Source organism: Gorilla gorilla, chromosome 4 (genome assembly GCF_029281585.2).
Source record: "Gorilla gorilla gorilla isolate KB3781 chromosome 4, NHGRI_mGorGor1-v2.1_pri, whole genome shotgun sequence".
Taxonomy (NCBI): domain Eukaryota; kingdom Metazoa; phylum Chordata; class Mammalia; order Primates; family Hominidae; genus Gorilla; species Gorilla gorilla.
Genome location: NC_073228.2, coordinates 106,033,673 through 106,051,712, shown reverse-complemented (window position 1 = coordinate 106,051,712; position 18,040 = coordinate 106,033,673). Strand labels below are relative to the sequence as shown.

General features: G+C 35.2%; 1 protein-coding gene across 2 annotated transcripts in view; it reads left to right on the top strand.

Moving 5' to 3' along the window:
* SLCO4C1 (solute carrier organic anion transporter family member 4C1) overlaps positions 1-15,012 on the top strand; it is a 63,242-nt gene extending 48,230 nt beyond the window's left edge. For both annotated transcript variants that reach the window (XM_004042316.5, XM_055387048.2), the window contains 4 exons: positions 1,466-1,656; positions 8,125-8,189; positions 9,519-9,656; positions 11,888-15,012. In XM_004042316.5, coding sequence (XP_004042364.1) covers positions 1,466-1,656; positions 8,125-8,189; positions 9,519-9,656; positions 11,888-12,048 — 555 coding nt within the window. In that variant the 3' untranslated portion in view covers positions 12,049-15,012. The remainder of the gene's footprint in view (positions 1-1,465; positions 1,657-8,124; positions 8,190-9,518; positions 9,657-11,887) is intronic.
* Positions 15,013-18,040: the final 3,028 nt, after the last annotated feature.

Below are 18,040 nucleotides of genomic sequence, written 5' to 3'. Positions count from 1 at the left end.
TTAAAAGAACTCAGTACAATTTTACTGTACTATATTTTAGAAACTAAATATTTCATCTTAGCTAAACTTAAGAGCCTTGGAAATAAATAATATTCAGATTATGAGTAGTACACAGTATATTATGCATTGGTAGATAATGTGATAACTTTAAAAGGATCTAAGGGAAATATATACTGTGGTATAAAAGAAAACAATGAATAAGATGTGTAAGAGTTATATGACAAGTTTGAATATTTGAATTTTTTTCTGTATATATGACCAATAAATGCTATTGACTAACTTTGATTAGAAGCAGATTATGACAAGGAGTTATTAGGAAGGGTTTTAGTCACATAAGTAAATATATATAGACACAAATACCATCCTGCACAAGGGAACAACACAGAAAATCTAATACCCAGAGCATACTTAAAATAGTTTTTGTTATTTCGATATGGTTAATTTAATATTTATATTTTTCACTAAATGCTAAGATAATTACTATCTTACACAGCAAGTTGTCTTCTAGAATTTTTTAGGAAGAGCAAATGATTTTGACTTGCAAATTTTCTATTTGTCCTGACTTTTTTATGTCCAATCAGTCCATGAAATAATCAATTGATCCACAATATTTTCTTATGAAATATTTCAGATAGGCAATATACATTTATAATACTTTTAATAAGCACCCATATACATTTGTTCACAGCAATACAGTTTTAATCTTATATTTCACACCAGTGACCCAAACTACAAAATCTGACCTTGACTAACTGCTATATTGCAGGCAAATGAGAGTGGTAAAGTTTCATTAGGATAGAAAATACTGTTATCAGTTTCTCTCCTTAAAATTTTTAAACGCTGAATTACCTCATTATTTGATATATCTGATTGCTGAATATGTAATAGTCAATTTTGGAGGTGTCATCTGCATATTTGGTTTTCCTGAATTGGTACCAGTGGTCTTAGAATGGCTTTAGCACCAAAAAAAAAAAAAAAAAAAAAAAAAAAGTTTCTGGCCTTTGGAACAATGAAAGCACTGCTTCTCTTTGATTTCTCTGGCTCTGCTCTGATTCGTTGAGGCCTTAATGTCTAAAAAAGATTTATAGTAAGGATAAAGGTTATGGAAGGATGGAGTTGAGATGTAAAATGACTTTAAGAAATAATTACTGTTGAAAGAAGTGTAGAATGTGCAAGGTCATGTAACTTATATTCCCATTAAATTGTTTTGTAAGTCAATAATTACTGTAGCAGGTTACAAACTGAAGTAATGGCCACAAAAGTCAAATACAGATAATCCCACATCATAAATATGGTTTGTTTCCACTTGCTTAATTTCTTAAGGGTTAAATATTCTCTCAGCATAATTTGTTGTATATGCATTAAGACAGTATGAGAGTGTTTGCCATGTCTAGAGAATACCTAATTTACAATAATTTATTTTCTAAATGATCACTTTCATTGTTTTTATGTCTAATATTTTTAGGTATATTACAACTGTTCCTGTATTGAAAGGAAAACAGAAATAACATCCACTGCAGAAACTTTTGGTTTTGAAGCTAAAGCTGGAAAATGTGAAACTCATTGTGCGAAACTGCCCATATTCCTTTGCATTTTCTTTATTGTAATTATTTTTACCTTTATGGCCGGTACTCCTATAACTGTGTCTATCCTAAGGTATGTAGCACGTTGAGAAATTTTCATTCCCTAAGGCAACATGTTGATGGAAAACAAATGGACTCGGGGTTCATTTGGGGTTCATGTTGACCATTGGTTCAATACCAATCAGCCCTTACAAGATCATTAGTTCTGTGGCATTGGATAAGCTCCTCTGTAGAACCCCAGATGTAGGAGATTTAAATGATATGCAGGTGAAAGTGTCTTCACATTGCCTGCCTGGCTTGTGCTTGGTGTTTTCTCTGCTTCTTTCATGAAGCTTCAGGTGTGAGCTGGAGAAACGTTCAGTTTTGAGTATCATAGAAATAAAATGCATTCCAATATGCCAGAATCAGAATGGCATGCATTCTACCTTATGCATTAGGCACTGTGACATTAAATCTTCCTTAAGCAGTGCTAATTAGTAAGAAACTGGCTATTACCTGTGTTGTTCACCTGTGTTTTATGTTTCCAGTTGCTCTTCCTCCTTGTATCCCACTGCACAAACACATTTCATACCTGTACATTTCATACCTGTCCTTCCATAGAGTCATCAGTCTTTGTATATCTTTCCTAAAGAATTATAGCTTTTTTCTTTTTTTGTTCGTTAATATTTACTCACTACATTTTGTTTTTTTACTGTTTATTTAATTTTTATTTTAAGCTCAGGGGTACATGTGCAGTTTTGTTCTTTTTGCTTAGAGTAGCTTTGGCTTTTCTGCACTGAAGCCATTAGGTCCTGGGCTTTTCTTTACTGGGAGACATTTCCTTACAGCTTCAATCTTGCTACTTGCTATTGGTCTGTTCAGGCTTTGGATTTTTCTTGATTCCATCTTGGTAGGTTGTATGTATCTAGGAATTTGTCCATTTCTTCTAGATTTTCCAATTATTGGCATATTGTTGCTCATAGTAGCCACTCCATGATCCTTTGAATTTCTACAGTATCACTTGTAATGTGTCTTTTTTTATTTCTGATTTTATTACTTTGCATCTTCTCCTTTTTTTCTTAGTCAGGCTAAAGGTTTGTCAACTTTGTTTAATTTTTCATTGATCATTGGTATTGTTTTCTTCATTTCAGTTTCATTTATTTCTCCTCAGATCATTATTTCCTTTATTCTACTAATTTTAGGTTTGGTTTCTTCTTGTTTTTCTAATTCTCTAAGATGTATCATTAGATTATTTATTTGAAATTTTTCCTTTTTTTTTGATGTATAGCTATAAACTTCCCTATTAGTACTTCTTTTGCTATATCCCATAGATTTTGGCATGTTGTTTTCATTATCATTTGTTTCAATAAATTTTTCAATAGTCTTAATTTCTTTATTGACCCACTAGTCACTCAGGAGTATATTGTTTAATTTCTATATATTTGTATAGTTTCCAAAATTCCTCTTATTAATTTCTTGTTTTAGTCCATTGTGGTCAGGGAAGATGACTGATATTATTTCAGTTACTTTGAATGTTTTAAGACTCGTTTTGTAACCTAACATATGGTCAGTCATTGAGAATGATCCATGTGCTGACGAAAAGAGTGTGTATTCTGCAGCTATTGGATGCAGTGTTCTGTAAATATCTATTAGATCCATTTGGTTTATAGTACAGATTAAGTCTGATGTTTCTTTCTTGATATTCTATCTGGAAGATCTGTCCAATGCAAAGCATGGGGTGTTGAAGTCTCCAGCTATTATTGTATCAGGGCCTGTCTCTCTCTTTAGCTCTACTAATATTTGCTTTGTATATCTGGGTGATTCAGTGTTGGCTACATATATATTTAAAATTGTTATATCCTCTTGCTGAATTCACCCCTTTATCATTATATAGTGACTTTCTTTGTCTCTTCTTATAGCTTTTGTCTTGAAATCTATTTTTTCTAGGTATAATGACTCCTATTCTCTTTCAATTTCCATTGGCATGGAATGTGTTTTTCCATTTCTTTATTTTCAGTCTATGTGTGTCTTTATAGGTGAAGTGTCTTGCTTGTTGGCAACAGGTCAATGGATCTTGTTTTATCATCCATTCAACCAGGCTGTGTTTTCTGATTAGAGAGTTTAGTCCTTTTAGATTCAGTGTTATTGATAAAACAAACAAGTAAAAAGAAAACTAATAAAAACTCTACACCTTAACTTTGTCCCCTGGCTTTTTATCCTTTTGTTGTTTCTATGTATATCTTATTGTACTATGTCTTGAAAAGTTGTTATAGTTACTAATTTTTATTGGTTCATCATTTAACCTTTCTATGTAGGATAAGGGTAGTTTACACACCACAGTTCCAGTGTTAGAATAGTCTGTGTTTTTCTTTGTACTTATCATTACCAGTGAGTTTTGTACCTTCAGGTGATTACTCACTGCTCATTAATGTTCTTTTTCTGATTGAAGTACACCCTTTAGCATTTCTTATAGGACAGGCCTGGCATTGAGGAAATCCCTCAGCTTTTGTTTGGGAAAGTCTTTACTTCTCCTTCATGTTTGAAGGATATTTTAACCAGATATACTATTCTAAGGTAAGAGTTTTGTTCCTTCAGCACTTTAAATATGTCTTGCCACTCTCTCCTGGCCTGTGAGGTTTCCACTGAAAAGTCTGCTGCCAGATGTATTGAGGCTCCACTGTATGTTATTTGTTTCTTTTCTCTTGCTACTTTTATGATCTTTTCTTTATCCTTGATGTTTGAGAGTTTGATTATTAAATGCCTTGAGGTAGTCTTCTTTGGGTTAAATCTGCTTAGTCTTCTATAACCTTCACGTACTTGGATATTGATATCTTTCTCTAGGTTTGGGAAGTTCTCTGTTATTATCTTTTTGAATAGACTTTCTTACCCATCTTTTTCTCTACCTATTCTTTATGACCAATAACTCTTAGATTTTCCGTTTTGAGGCTATTTTCTAGATGCTGTAGGCATGCTTCATTGTTTTTTATTCTTTTTTCTTTTGTCTCCTATGACTGTATATTTTCAAAAAGCTTGTTTTCAGTCTCACTAATTCTTTATTCTGTTTTATCAGTTCTGCTACTAAAGGACTCTGATGCATTATTCAATACGCCAATTGCATTTTTCAGCTCCAGAATTTCCACTTGATTCTTTTTTTGTTTTGAGATGGAGTCTCGCTCTGTTGCCCAGGCTGGAGAGCAGTGGCCGTGATCTTGGCTCACTGCAACCTCTGCCTCCCAAGTTCAAGTGATTCTCCTGCCTCAGCCTCCCGAGTAGCTGGGATGACAGACATGCACCACCATGCCCAGCTAATTTTTGTATTTTTAGTAGAGACAGGGTTTCACTATGTTGGCCAGGCTGAGTCTCAAACTCCCGACCTCAAGTGATACATCTGCCTCAGCCTCTCGAAGTGCTGGGAATTGCAGGTGTGAACCACCATGCCTGGCCAATATTATTTCAGTCTTTTTGTAAAATATATCTGATAGAATTCTGAATTCCTTCTCTGTGTTTTTTGAATTTATCTGAGTTTCCTCAGCACAGCTATTTTAAATTCTCTGTCTGAAACATCACATATTTCTGTTTCTCAGATTGGTCTCTGGTGCCATGAGCTCGTTTGGTGAGTTCATGTTTTCCTAGATGGTGTTGATACTAGTAGATGTTCTTCAGCATCTGGGTATTTAAGAGTTAAGTATTTATTATAGTCTTCATTGTCTGGGTTTATTTGTAGCCATCCTTCTTGGGATGGCTTTCCACATATTTGAAAGGACTTGGGTATTCTAATTTTAGTTGTATCTGCTTTAAGGCGCACCTGAAGGCCAGTAATGCTGTGGTTTTTGCAGTCTCTCTCTCTTTGTTCTGAGCCACCTAAAGCTGAAGGTGGAGTGATGCAAACACCTCTGTGGCCACCACCACTGTGATTGCACTGGGTCATACCTGAAGCCAGCACAGTTTCGGGTCTTTTCCAAGGCCTTTTGTAACTACTCCCTGGTTACTAGTTCTGTTTGCTTAAGGACTTGGGGCCCTACAATCAGCAAGTGGGAAAGCCAGCCATGCTTGTGTCCTTCCCTTGGGTGGGGAGGTCCTACAGGCACTGGTGGGTCTAGAAGTGCCACCCAGAAGTCAGGGACTAGAGTCAAAAACCTTAGAAGTCTACCTGGTCTATTGTATTGCGGCTAAGCTGGCATGGAAACCACACAGTGTAGTCCTTTCCACTCTTCTTTCCCGTTTCAAAGGCAGAGAAGCTTCACCCCATAGGCACCTCCAACCCAGGCCACGAGGAGTACTGCCAGACTACCACCAATGTTCCTTTACGGCCCACTGCCTCTTTAAGTCAGCTTGTTGTGAATGCTGCCTGGCCTGGGACTCACCCTTCAGGGCAGAGAGCTCCCTGCTGGCCCAGGACAGGTCCGGAAATGTCAAAGAGTCAAGTTCTGGAATTGGGGACTCCAATAACCTGCTTGGTGCTCTACCCCTCTGTGGCAGTGATGGTACCTAAAGTGTAAGACAAAGTCCCCTTTACTTTTCCCTCTGCTTTTCTGAAGCAGAACGAGTTTTGCCCTGTAGCCACCAAGCTGGTAATGTGCTGAGTCTTATCGGAAGCCAGCAAGTCTCAGAGTTCTCACCCAACGCCCTCAATGTAGTACCTGGGTATTGGTGCTTGTTATTTAGGCCCAAGGGCTCTTCACTTAAAAGGATATGAACGCTGTCAGGACTGGTGTATTTCCTTCAAGGCAGCGAGCTCCCTTCTGGCCCAAAGTGTGTCTAGAAATGTTGTCTGGGACCTAAGGCCTGAAATGGGAGGGCCTTACAACTCTGACTGGTGCTCTGTCCTCCTGTAGCTGAGTTGGTATCCTAGATGCAAGATAAAATCCTCCCCACTCTTCCCTCTCTTCTCCTCAAGTGGCAGGAAGGGGTTCTTTTGGAACCTGGAGCTGTGCAGCCTGGGATTAGTGGAGGAGTAATACCAGGACTCCATTGTCTGTCCCAGCTGTTGTCTCAGTGTGTCACGTGTGCCTCCAGTCCACTGTCTTTGAGCCTAATTCAGCACTAAGACTTGCCCAAGAGTTGTGGTCCCTATGGCCTAGACTGCCTTTGAAGTTAACTTGGAGACACAGTGCTGTAGCCCTTCGTGGTGAGTTGTTTTGTAAGCACTCAAGTTTGGACTGCTGCATAGGAGATTAAACTCTGGCCAGGGCTGGTTTAAATACTCCCTCTGTGGGCAGGTGTCAGGTAAGTTGGTCTGGTTTTCGTTTCTGCTCTAACAGGACAGCAGTGATTTTATTGCCTCACAATTGCTATATTCTCCGTCCCCACCCCCAGAGATTCTCTCTGTATTACACTGCCACTGCCTGGGTTGGGGAGGTGTGGTGTCTGAGATTCAGGACTGTTTTTTTTTTAATCTCTTCAGTGCCTCTTTCAGGAATATAAAGTTCAAACCAGGTATTATAAGTGCTCACCTGACTTTTGATTCTTGTTAAAGTGTTGTGTTTTTTTTTCTGTGTAGATAATTATTAACTTGGAGCTTTTCAGTCTATCATCTTGTTCCACCCTCTGGCTATTTTAGCTATTCTGGATTTTTTGTCATTCCATATGAATTTTAGGATTGTTTTTTCAATTTCTGTGACAGATGCTCTTGGAATTTTGATGGAAATTACACTGAATTCTGTAGATCACTTGATGTAGGATAAATATTTTAAAATATTTATTCCTCCAATTCATAAACAAGGGATATCTTTCCATTTCTTTGTGGCTTCTTCAATTTCTTTCATCAGTGTTTTGTAGCTTTCAGTGTACAAGTATTTTACCTCTTTGGTTAACTTTATTCCTAAGTATTTTTTTTTCAATGCTATTGTAAATTTTGTTGTTTACTTGATTTCTTTTGTTCATTGTTGGTGTATAGAAGTGCAGCTGATTTTTGTATTATGATTTTGTATGCTAAAACTTTACTAAATTCATCTGCTAGTTGTAGTGCTTTTTTGGCAGGATCTTTAGTGTTTTCTACATATATGACCATGTCATCTTCAGAGAGATAATCTTACCTTTTACTTTCCAATTTGGATACCTTTTATTTTTCTTGCCTACTTACTCTGGATAGGACTTTTAGTATTATGCCAAATAGAATTCATGAGAGTGGGCATCCTTGTCCTGTTCTTCATCTTAGAGGAAAGGCTTTCAGGTATTCACCATTGAGTATGATGTTAGCTGTGGATTTGTTATATTTGGGCTCTATTATATTGAGGTACACTCCTTCTATACATAATTTATTGATGACTTTTATGGAAAATATGTCTTGTTAATGAATACCCTTTCTCTTTACATTTATTAAAATTAATAAAGACTAGTGACTCTTTGGTGTTATTTGCAATATTTTAGGTCAGATAACATTTTTCTTCTTTTATAATCCTAGGAAGATTAAACCATTTATAAGCTCTTACAAATGCATTATTTTGTGTTTACAACATTTACTTTAATATAGGAATGCTAAACTCTTATAAATGTGAACTTGCTCAAAGAGTGAATATACTATACCACCTTTTTTGGTCTCATATATATTTAATATTTCCAGGTGTGTTAATCACAGACAACGGTCCCTAGCCTTGGGAATACAATTTATGGTCCTTCGATTATTAGGTATGCCATTTTTCTTTATTCATTGCTAACTGTTGGCTATTTTGGTTCATTAGTGTTATTTATTTTTTAATTTATGGCCTGTGGCAAAAAAAATTATAGTGGAAGACTACATCATTCTTGTTGAAGGAAGCCATTTTCCAATGTTTCAGATATAGGATTATTTACATATTGCATACTTTTAACCTACCTGACTGGTTACCTGTTCCAACTCTGTTGCTAATAAAATCTTAAAAGGTGTATCATGTCTATTTCAAATATAAAATATGATCATCAACACATAATTTCTTTTCTCTCTGCGTTTGTCTCTATTTGTGACACTATTGTGTTACACTAGCAATTAAAAATGATGTTAAAATGTTTCAACAGCAACTGTGGTATGGATATTGTGACTAGTTAAGAATTATTGGAAGAAAGAATTTGTACCAGAGAATTTTATAAAGTTCCAGATACAGGACAAATTACAAGAAAGACAGACATAGTAAACATAATATTAAGATTATTTATTAAAGCAAAAACAAAAAGTTGGGGCATTAGAGATCACCTCGTCCAACTTGCCAGTTTTTTCAGATGAGTAAATTAAGTCCCTGAGAAGTGCAGGGTTTTGCCCATAGTTACACAACTAGTGATAGAAATGAAACTAGGAAAATGATTCCTAACTCTGAGTCTAGTACTCTGACTTGTATCATGCCACAGGTCATGAAAGAACAGACTGGATGTAGCTGAAATCTTTGTCTAAAAATTACAACCTCAAATAACTGGAAGTTTCTTAACTATATGGAAGTTGAGTACCTCATGGCCTCTTGGAAATGGTGGCGGGTATATAAGATAGTGATATTCCTAGATATGGTATTATAAGACTATATATTTGTATATACATACACTAATACATACAGAGGCCCATGTTAGTTTATATACACATGCATACCCACATAGATACAACATATACTATAGTTCAGCAGATTTATTTGTGCATCATGAATAATTTATTTTGATTTTTAACAAGTATAATAGCTAATTTCAAAGGCATGTTTATTCATTATATTAGAAAAGTGGTGAATTAAAATATTAACTTTTAGCCCTATATATTGGATATTTCTATTGAAATACTTTTTTGAATTGATTAGAAATACATAGTAATTACATATAATTATTTTAGAATATTGTATCTGTGCTTTATATTCCTTTGACTTGTACATGAATTAATTTGCATGTGGACAGATGAATACTTATTTTTATTTCTATAAAATATATGTATGATCATGTATGAAAAGATCTGTAATTCTAAACTGTAATCTTTACTGTTGTATATTTCACCCATAATTCTTTTAGGAACAATACCTGGACCAATTATATTTGGTTTCACAATAGACAGCACATGTATTCTTTGGGATGTAAATGATTGTGGAATTAAAGGAGCTTGCTGGATTTATGATAACATCAAGATGGCCCATATGCTAGTAGCCATAAGTAAGTGGTGACTTCTTGATAATTTTAGAGTAAACTAAGGATGTAAAAAAAAAAAATCTCATTGTTGGTTACTTAGGGTCACAGGTATTTTGAAATGTTCAGTCCATATTGTTGAACCATCCAGTAGTCTTCCTGAAGCAGAGAACATTTATCACAGCATGTTATGAAAGGCTTTGAACAGATGGAGTTTGCAAGGCTCAGTACTAAATACAAGAAAATAAAATTCTAGCTTTCATTACATCATACAGTATATACTTTTCTTTTAATAACTTATCTCAAACATTTTTGGAAAGTATACTCGAAAGCTAAAAGAGAATTCTGAGAAACTCCCTGGAATGATTGTCGTCTAGGTATCTAGGTGTTGCAAACACATACGGCTCAGGCAGGGAAGTATCCTTTGTCTCCAAGGCACATTGTAAGGAACATTTTTATAGTTTAGAAGGTTAGCTGTGATGTTTAATTCTTTTTGCCTTTTGCAGTTTGTAATGTCTTGGTTAAGCAATGAATGAAATTTAAGGCAAGATTAAGATGAAGTAAAACAATGTATCTAGTTTACACTAGTAAAATAAAAGTTGAAATTTAAAAATTTAAAATTTAAATAACCTAAGAAACTAAAATAGCTTAGAGAAATCCTGAATGTATGTATACATACGTATCTAATATAATGTGTGATTTTCATTGTGATTATTTTGACACAGGTTGATCAAGATAGGCTTATTATTACTCTTACATGCATGTAAATCCAGAGTATGCTTTCTGAGTTGATAGAGATAGAGTAATAGAATATTTGCTGAAGAAATAATTTATAAATTCTTATAGCACTTGGGGAGTAAGTATTGACAAGTATAGGCAAAATTAATCATCCCATTACTTTACCTGTTGTTAAAAACCATTTTTTATTCAATTTTTTAAATTATATATTTTTACCACAATCATGCCTACATACAATGTTTTTATGTTTAAAATTTATTTAATTCATTCTGTTTGTACTTTTTGGTCAAAGATATAGATAGAACAAATCATTCATTTTCCTAGTCAATGATGAATGGGAATCCCCCCACAAAATATATAAAACCTTAAAATTTTCAGAATGAAACAAATTAAAAAAGTTGTAAGTTGTACCTATGTAACTAATCATTCTATAATCTAGTAATGCCTAGATGAATGAGCATTCCTGTTTTTCAAATACATGTTTTTAAACAAAATATTAATAATCAACAAAAAGAAACCAGCTACTGCAAGAACTATACTGTGAGACCACGTTGAATTTATTAGGCTGGCAATTATTAAATGCTTATACTGTGGTTGGAACTAGTTTCTCTTCATATAACTGAACTTAAAATCAGATTTACTTGGAAATAAATCAAAGTTTGTGAAGTGAATCTTAATGTTTCATATTTTTAGCTGATAAGAAGAGTAGATTTGGTTAAGTATTGAGTGTGATATCCTCATATCCTCCCACAGAGGCTTTAAGAACTCCAAAACCTTTTTAATTTTTAGAATTATTTTCTGTCCTGGAAGGGAATGTTCTTCAATTTATTCAGGTTCAAGAATGTTACAAACTACTTTCCCTCATTATTGACTTTTGGTTGCTTGCAATTTTTTATAGATATGATATTGTGTTAACAAATTTATTTATTTATTTTTGAGACAGGGTTTCTGTCTGTCACCCAGGCTGGAGTGCAGTGATCTCAGCTCACTGCAACCTCCACCTCTAGGGGTCAAGCGATCCTCTCACGTCAGCATCCCAAGTAGCTGGGACTGCAGGCTGTACCATCCATCATATCTGAATATATTTTGCACTTTTTTTTGGTAGAGACAGGGTTTCCTATGGTGCCCAGCCTGGTCTCGAACTCTTGGACTCAAGACATCCACCTCTCTCAGCTTCCCAAAGTACTGGGATTATGGGCTTGTGTTAACAAATCTAGATGGTGGCCCAATTCCTATTTAGTTCTATACAACACTTATTTTACAAGAATGCACAAGCATAACCAAGAATAAGTTAATTATTGTACTCTATTACAGCTTAGAAAGAAAATAAGTACTAGTGACTTGAATTGTATACAAATGTTTTTTCTTTCCCCTTAATGTTTCAAAAATTTTAAACATAGAACTATAATGGTTATGTAATTATTCTCTTTAAAAATGTTCCATTCATGAAGATTTTTCTCAGTGATAATTTTTATCATAATTAAAAACAAAAACACATGATTAATTTTTTTTTCACTTAGGTGTTACTTGTAAAGTTATCACCGTGTTCTTCAATGGATTTGCAATCTTTTTGTATAAACCACCTCCATCAGCCACAGATGTGTCATTTCATAAAGAGAATGCAGTTGTGACTAATGTTTTAGCAGAACAGGATCTCAACAAAATAGTAAAAGAAGGGTGAAATGGGAAAAGAGAGGACTGTTTTACACCTGGAAAATTTACCTCGATTTTTAAGAACACACATTGCCATGGCAGCATTATCTATCCAATATGGACAATCATATTTACAAAATTGATGTTTTTATAATCAAATGTATTTTTTTACATATGTAGTTTTTGTTTTATGCAAGAAACAGACCTGTGCCTTCAAAGCCCACGTAAAGCCTCAAAACACAGCACACACACACACGAGCACACACACACACACGAACACACACACACACACATGCGCGCACACATACACACTTATTTCCCATTCCCATTGTCTAGGTATGAAATCCTCAAGCAATAACAAGAAAAAAGGCCCACAATTAGAAAAATTTACATTTTAAAAAAATGATGTTTCTATCCCCATTACAACTTGTTTAATTTTAATTTTCATTGCCAATATTTTGAGCTTAGAACATTTATGGTATAAAAATTTAAACTAATCAAAGTTGTGTGATGATTTCCGGGAATTATTATTGAAAGCCTATGAATTTAAAACCAGGTTAACATGTAATTTGTTTTAAATTTATGTATACTAGCCTGGCCTTTCTCCAAGCAAATTATTGAACTATTAGAATATGTTATCATCCTTGTGTCTTAGTATATAGTGAATACAGAAACATCAGCATTGTATACACATATTTTCACTTTAACTCAAGAATTCCAGGAGGTAATTTGTTGATATTACAATTTTTAACACATTTATGATTCTGTGATAATATTATTCAATTACATATATTTCAGAGGAAAGTACCAGTCAGTAAAGAAAAATGCCAACTAAACATGAAACTATTGATCAATACTTATATACCTTTAATTTTTCTTATTTGAAAAGCCAACCACTTAACACATTACTCATAGTACCTTAAACAGTGCCTTGCATAGTGTAGTCATCTATTATTATTGTTTAATTAAAATATTAAACCCTACCCTTTAACTCAGCAGTCCCCAACCTTTTTTGCATCAGGGACCATTTTTGTGGAAGACAATTTTTCCATGGGGGAAGAAGGTATGGTTTTGAGATGAAACTGCTCCACCTCAGACCATCAGGCATTAGTTAGATTCTCGTAAGGAGAGTGCAACCTAGATCCCTTGCATGTGCAGTTCCCAATGGGGTGTGCACTCCTATGAGAATCTAATGCTACTACTGATCTGACAAGATGTGGAGCTCAGGCAGAAATGCTCACTCACCTGCCTCTCAGCTCACCAACTGTGTGGCCCGATTCCTAACAGGCCACACACAGCCCAGGGCTGGGGACCCCTGCTTTAACTGATGCATTGATTTGATAAAGTATTTTACAAGCCTGATAATGTTATAACCCTATTTATTCAGGTCAGATTTATGCCAACTTTGCTGAGAATATGGAGGGTATAGATGAGTGAACATCAACCAACATAACTTCTACCATGGTTAAGAATTTTACTTAAGAAAAGTATTGAAGTTCAAATCCAGATAGTATTACATTTGAAATTTTTATAAGGGTTATTAATTTAATAAAATTCATCATCAGGTTTCCCCTATAAGCTTTCTCCTAGGTTAATTTTCCACAAGCATTGTTTTATATACACTGTAATCAGCATAACACAAGCTTAGTGTTAGATCTTGTAGGAAACCAAGATTAGAAACATTAGAAATTTGCAGAATTTAAGAAATTATGTTTTGTGGTAATCTATGGCCAACGATGATAGAACCTAGTGCAATTGTAAAGTGAAATTCAAGGAGAGGGAATGAGGAGTTAGGGAAGCAGCACACTTGAATATTAGAGAAGGAGAGGAGCTGTGGGTCAGGAATCAGAGAGACCTGCTAAAACCAGACAGATATAAACACCAAAGACGGAAGCCAAATAGGTAGCCAAAAATCCAGATATTTGAGAAGCAGGAAATTTATAGCAACCAAAGAAATAGGGCAAGAGAGGCAGGTGAACACACATGATACCTCAATTGACAATCTTCCTCCCACCAAGCCAGACACGTTGTAAATGCTGCTTCCTATTGGAGCCCAGAAAAAAGGAAAGTTTAGGCTTTCTGTGTCCTTTGAGTGGAAGCAGGGAATTGGATTGAAGACTTTCATAGTTGTAACATAAAGGCAAATCCTGAGGAACTCACTGATGGAGATGTGAAATGGCAGTAAGGAAGAAAACAGAATAACTAAACAAATATATTAGTCTAGGGCCACTTAATTTAGAGGAAGAAAAAAAATCACCCCATCCATAGAAATAGTTTGATAAACAGGTCACTAAATAATTGGCATTTATGAAGATTCTTAGTTATCAAGGGCTGCATTGTATTTTATATACTCAGTTTCATAAGGTGATACTTTTTAAATAAGCGCTTTAATGAAAATGGTTAGACTGAAAATAATTTTGGTCCTTAAAAGGAGTCAGGAGCTTTTATATATAAGGTACATATTTTAAAAGAATACCTCCTTTATAACAGGGTTTTACAGACACTACCATAATTTATAATCATTATTTTTTACTTTTGGGTTCACCTAGATCATATGAGTTGATGTGATACTTCTAGAACAAAATTATTCATAGTGTGTTTTTTGTAATTTATGATTGTTAAGTAAGCTTGACTTATAAATTGACATTGTAATTTTGTACATAATTGGATATATGTGTTAAAATTTAACATTTAGATTTACTTAATTGTAGAAAATACAAATGTAAAACTTACACATGGAAAGAACTGTATGCAGTTGACTTTGCTATGTAAATTGGAGGGAAACAAAGTTTTAGATCCATTTTCTTTCAAAATTTTCTTTATTGTAAAGTATGCAAAATCTATATTCATACCATTTATTAAATCAGAATGTTTATACAAAATTGTCATGTTTCAGCTTATTAAATGACACAGGTTTGAAACTTGCCTTATCTCTGTGAACATAAGCATATTTTATGGATGGGAAAGGGAAATTAGTATGCTTTTGAACGTGGTGAATGTATTAATAATTTAATCCAGTGATTTCTCATATCTCAACAGATGTTTTTAATTCAATACAAACCACATGTATTATGAAATATATATTAGGGAAATTCTGTTACACAAGTTTCTATATATGACAGATTAATATATAAGATTTATATAAGTAGGATACATTTTACAGATGGTTTATTTGTAAAATATCTGATAAAAAAGTGTGGGATGTATTTAATTTATCTCAGTTTATTGTAATAGTTAAATATTTTAAGGAAATAATATTAGATGTTAATTTGAAATGTAATGTTCTTTTCCCCCAGGCTCCTTCAGCTTTTTATTCAGTAAAGTCCAATAAACACTAACTTTTACAGCACATAAGAGTAATCAAAAATAGATGAAAGATAATCCACTTTGAAAAACTCAATGGGTAAATTGGATTATAACATTCTAGTGCTTCAGCTAAAATTAATTTAGCTTATAAAAATTATCAAGAATTGATCATTTTTTCTTTTCAAATTTAATGCTTCTGACTTTCCATTTAAAATTTTATTTTGTAGTGCTTTTAGACTTTGTAAAATAGTACACATAAAATTCCTCTATACGCTTTCTCTAGTGTTAATATTTTAAAAATCCATAGAACAATTACCTAAAACTAGAAACAATTACAAAGAAACTAGCATTGGCATGATACTATTAACTAATCTACAGATTTTATTATAATTTTGCCAATCATAACACTAGTGGTGACAAGGACAGGAGGCTGGGAAATTCTGGGCAGAAGAGAGCGAGTCCTGGTAAAGGCCCCACCCTCAAGCCTGGAACTACAGCCCAAAGTGAGAACACGCATTCCTGTTTTCCTGCTCAAATGTTGCCTTTTCCAAAACCACCCATGGCCCACTCCGCCCCCCATCCTGTGCCATCCCAGGGCCCACTCCGTCCCCCATCCTGTGCCATCCCAGGCTCTGCCAGCAGAGCAGGTGAGGAGAAGATGAAAAGCAGCTGGACATTGGAAACTGGTTTGGGGATGGAGAGAAGAAGTCCAGGCCACTGGACCTCAGGAAAAGATCACCTTCCTGCTCCATCCCTTTTCCAGCTCCCCTTGCGGCTGAGAGCCACTTTCATAGGCAGTAAAGTCCTTCACATTCACCACCCTTCAATTTTTTCATGCAACCTGATTTTTCCTGGATGTTGAACAACAACTCAGGTGCCACGGGTGCGAATGCTAAAGGCCAGCACTCTGACCCTCTGCCCTCACTGGTGGAGAGCAACTGCCTCACGCCAAAAGGCAGAGCGCCTACTGAGCTGTTTCACACTTAAGCCGTCAGCAGACAGCAAAGCTAAAAGAACGCTGTAAAGCATGCCCCTGGGGCTTCGGGGGTCGTGGGTACTCCCCATTAGATGCTTCCATGGGGCCTGCACGGTGTTTCCTGTTGGTGCCCCAAAGCACTCACCCTGGCTCCTGCATCCACTCACTTATGTGCTCTCTTCCACAAGGGGCTGAGCATAACAGGTTCTAGTGAGTGGAGTTTACCCCTGCCGGCACCAAAGCAACCAGCTAGCTCCAGTGTCCACACTCCAGTTCCCCCCTGCAAAGGGATCAGGGTAATTTCCTGCTTCAGTGGTCTTTATCTGATCTGAACCCAGTCAAGGATCCCATGTTAAATTTATTTATTACTGCTTCTTAATCTTTTCCAATCTGGAATGGTTACCCAGTCTTTTTTCTTCATGATATATTTCCTCTCTATGTCTATGTGTCAAATAACTCTAAACTTCAGTGGCTTAAAACAGGAAACATTTATTATCCTACCATTTTTGTGTGTCAGGATTTCAGGAGCAGCTGTGCTGGGTGGCTCTGGTTTGAAGTTTCTCAAGAGGTCTCAATAAAGATATTGGCTGGGGCTGTAATCATCTGAAGGGTTCTCTGGGATTGAGTAATGTGCTTGTAAGAAAGTGTGCTCACATGTTTGTTTGAAAAAGAACTTCATTCCTCAACATGTGAGCCTCTTCACAGGTCTTGTGACATGGCAGCTGACTGCTCCCAGGGTGAATGACACAAAAGAGAGTGAGAGCAACCAAAACTGAAATCACAGTGTCTTATATGATTTGATTTTAGAAGTGACATACCATCTCTTCTACCACAGTCTACTGGTCATACAGATGACCTTAGTAATCTTAATTCCAGCTGCAAAGTCCTTAAAAGGATTTAAAAGAACTTTGCAGTAAACTAGAACACCTTGATTCATATTTGGTTGAATAAGCCAGGGAGGAGAAGACATCTTTACAAATCTGCCTACCATGCCTGGTATAGAGTGGGAAGAAAAGACAAAAGGTAGTACCAAGAGGCATGCATATTGTGACTATCATTGGGGTGATATTGGGGGCTGTCTACCATATATTACCTTGACAATTTTGAAAAGGATTGGCCAATTATTTTGTGGAATATCTATCAATTTGGATGAGTCTGATGTTTTCTCATGATTATATTAACATTATACATATTTTTTGGCAAAAATGATATACTCTCCTCAGCGCACATATTAGCGAGTACATGTTGTCTAAATATGACAGAACTTTGATCACTTGGTTAAGGTATGTATCTGCCAGCAATGACCACTCTAATTTTATTTTCTCCTGTGTTATTAATAACTAGCTCTTGAAGGGATACTTTGAGACCATCCAAATATCCTGTTTCTCAGCAAACTTTCATCCACTAATTTTAGCATCCATTTTTGATTCTTGCATGCTTAATATGGTTTTTGCTAATAGTGATTTTCTGTATTCATCACTTCTGTAACATGTATTAATTGGTATTGTAATCTAAGAAAGAACTGTCCCTTTCTCTCTGTTTATTTAAAGTTACTCTATTATTTGAACAAATATACATTAATTGACTAGGTTATTATCCACTAGTTTTTTTTTTTGTCAAATGGTTTTTATGTAGACATTGGAGCCACATTATGTTGGCTCCTGTGTTTTTTGGAAATCTTTACATCATTATTTGAGGACATCCTTACTTTTTAGCACCACAAGATACTCCAGGCTCT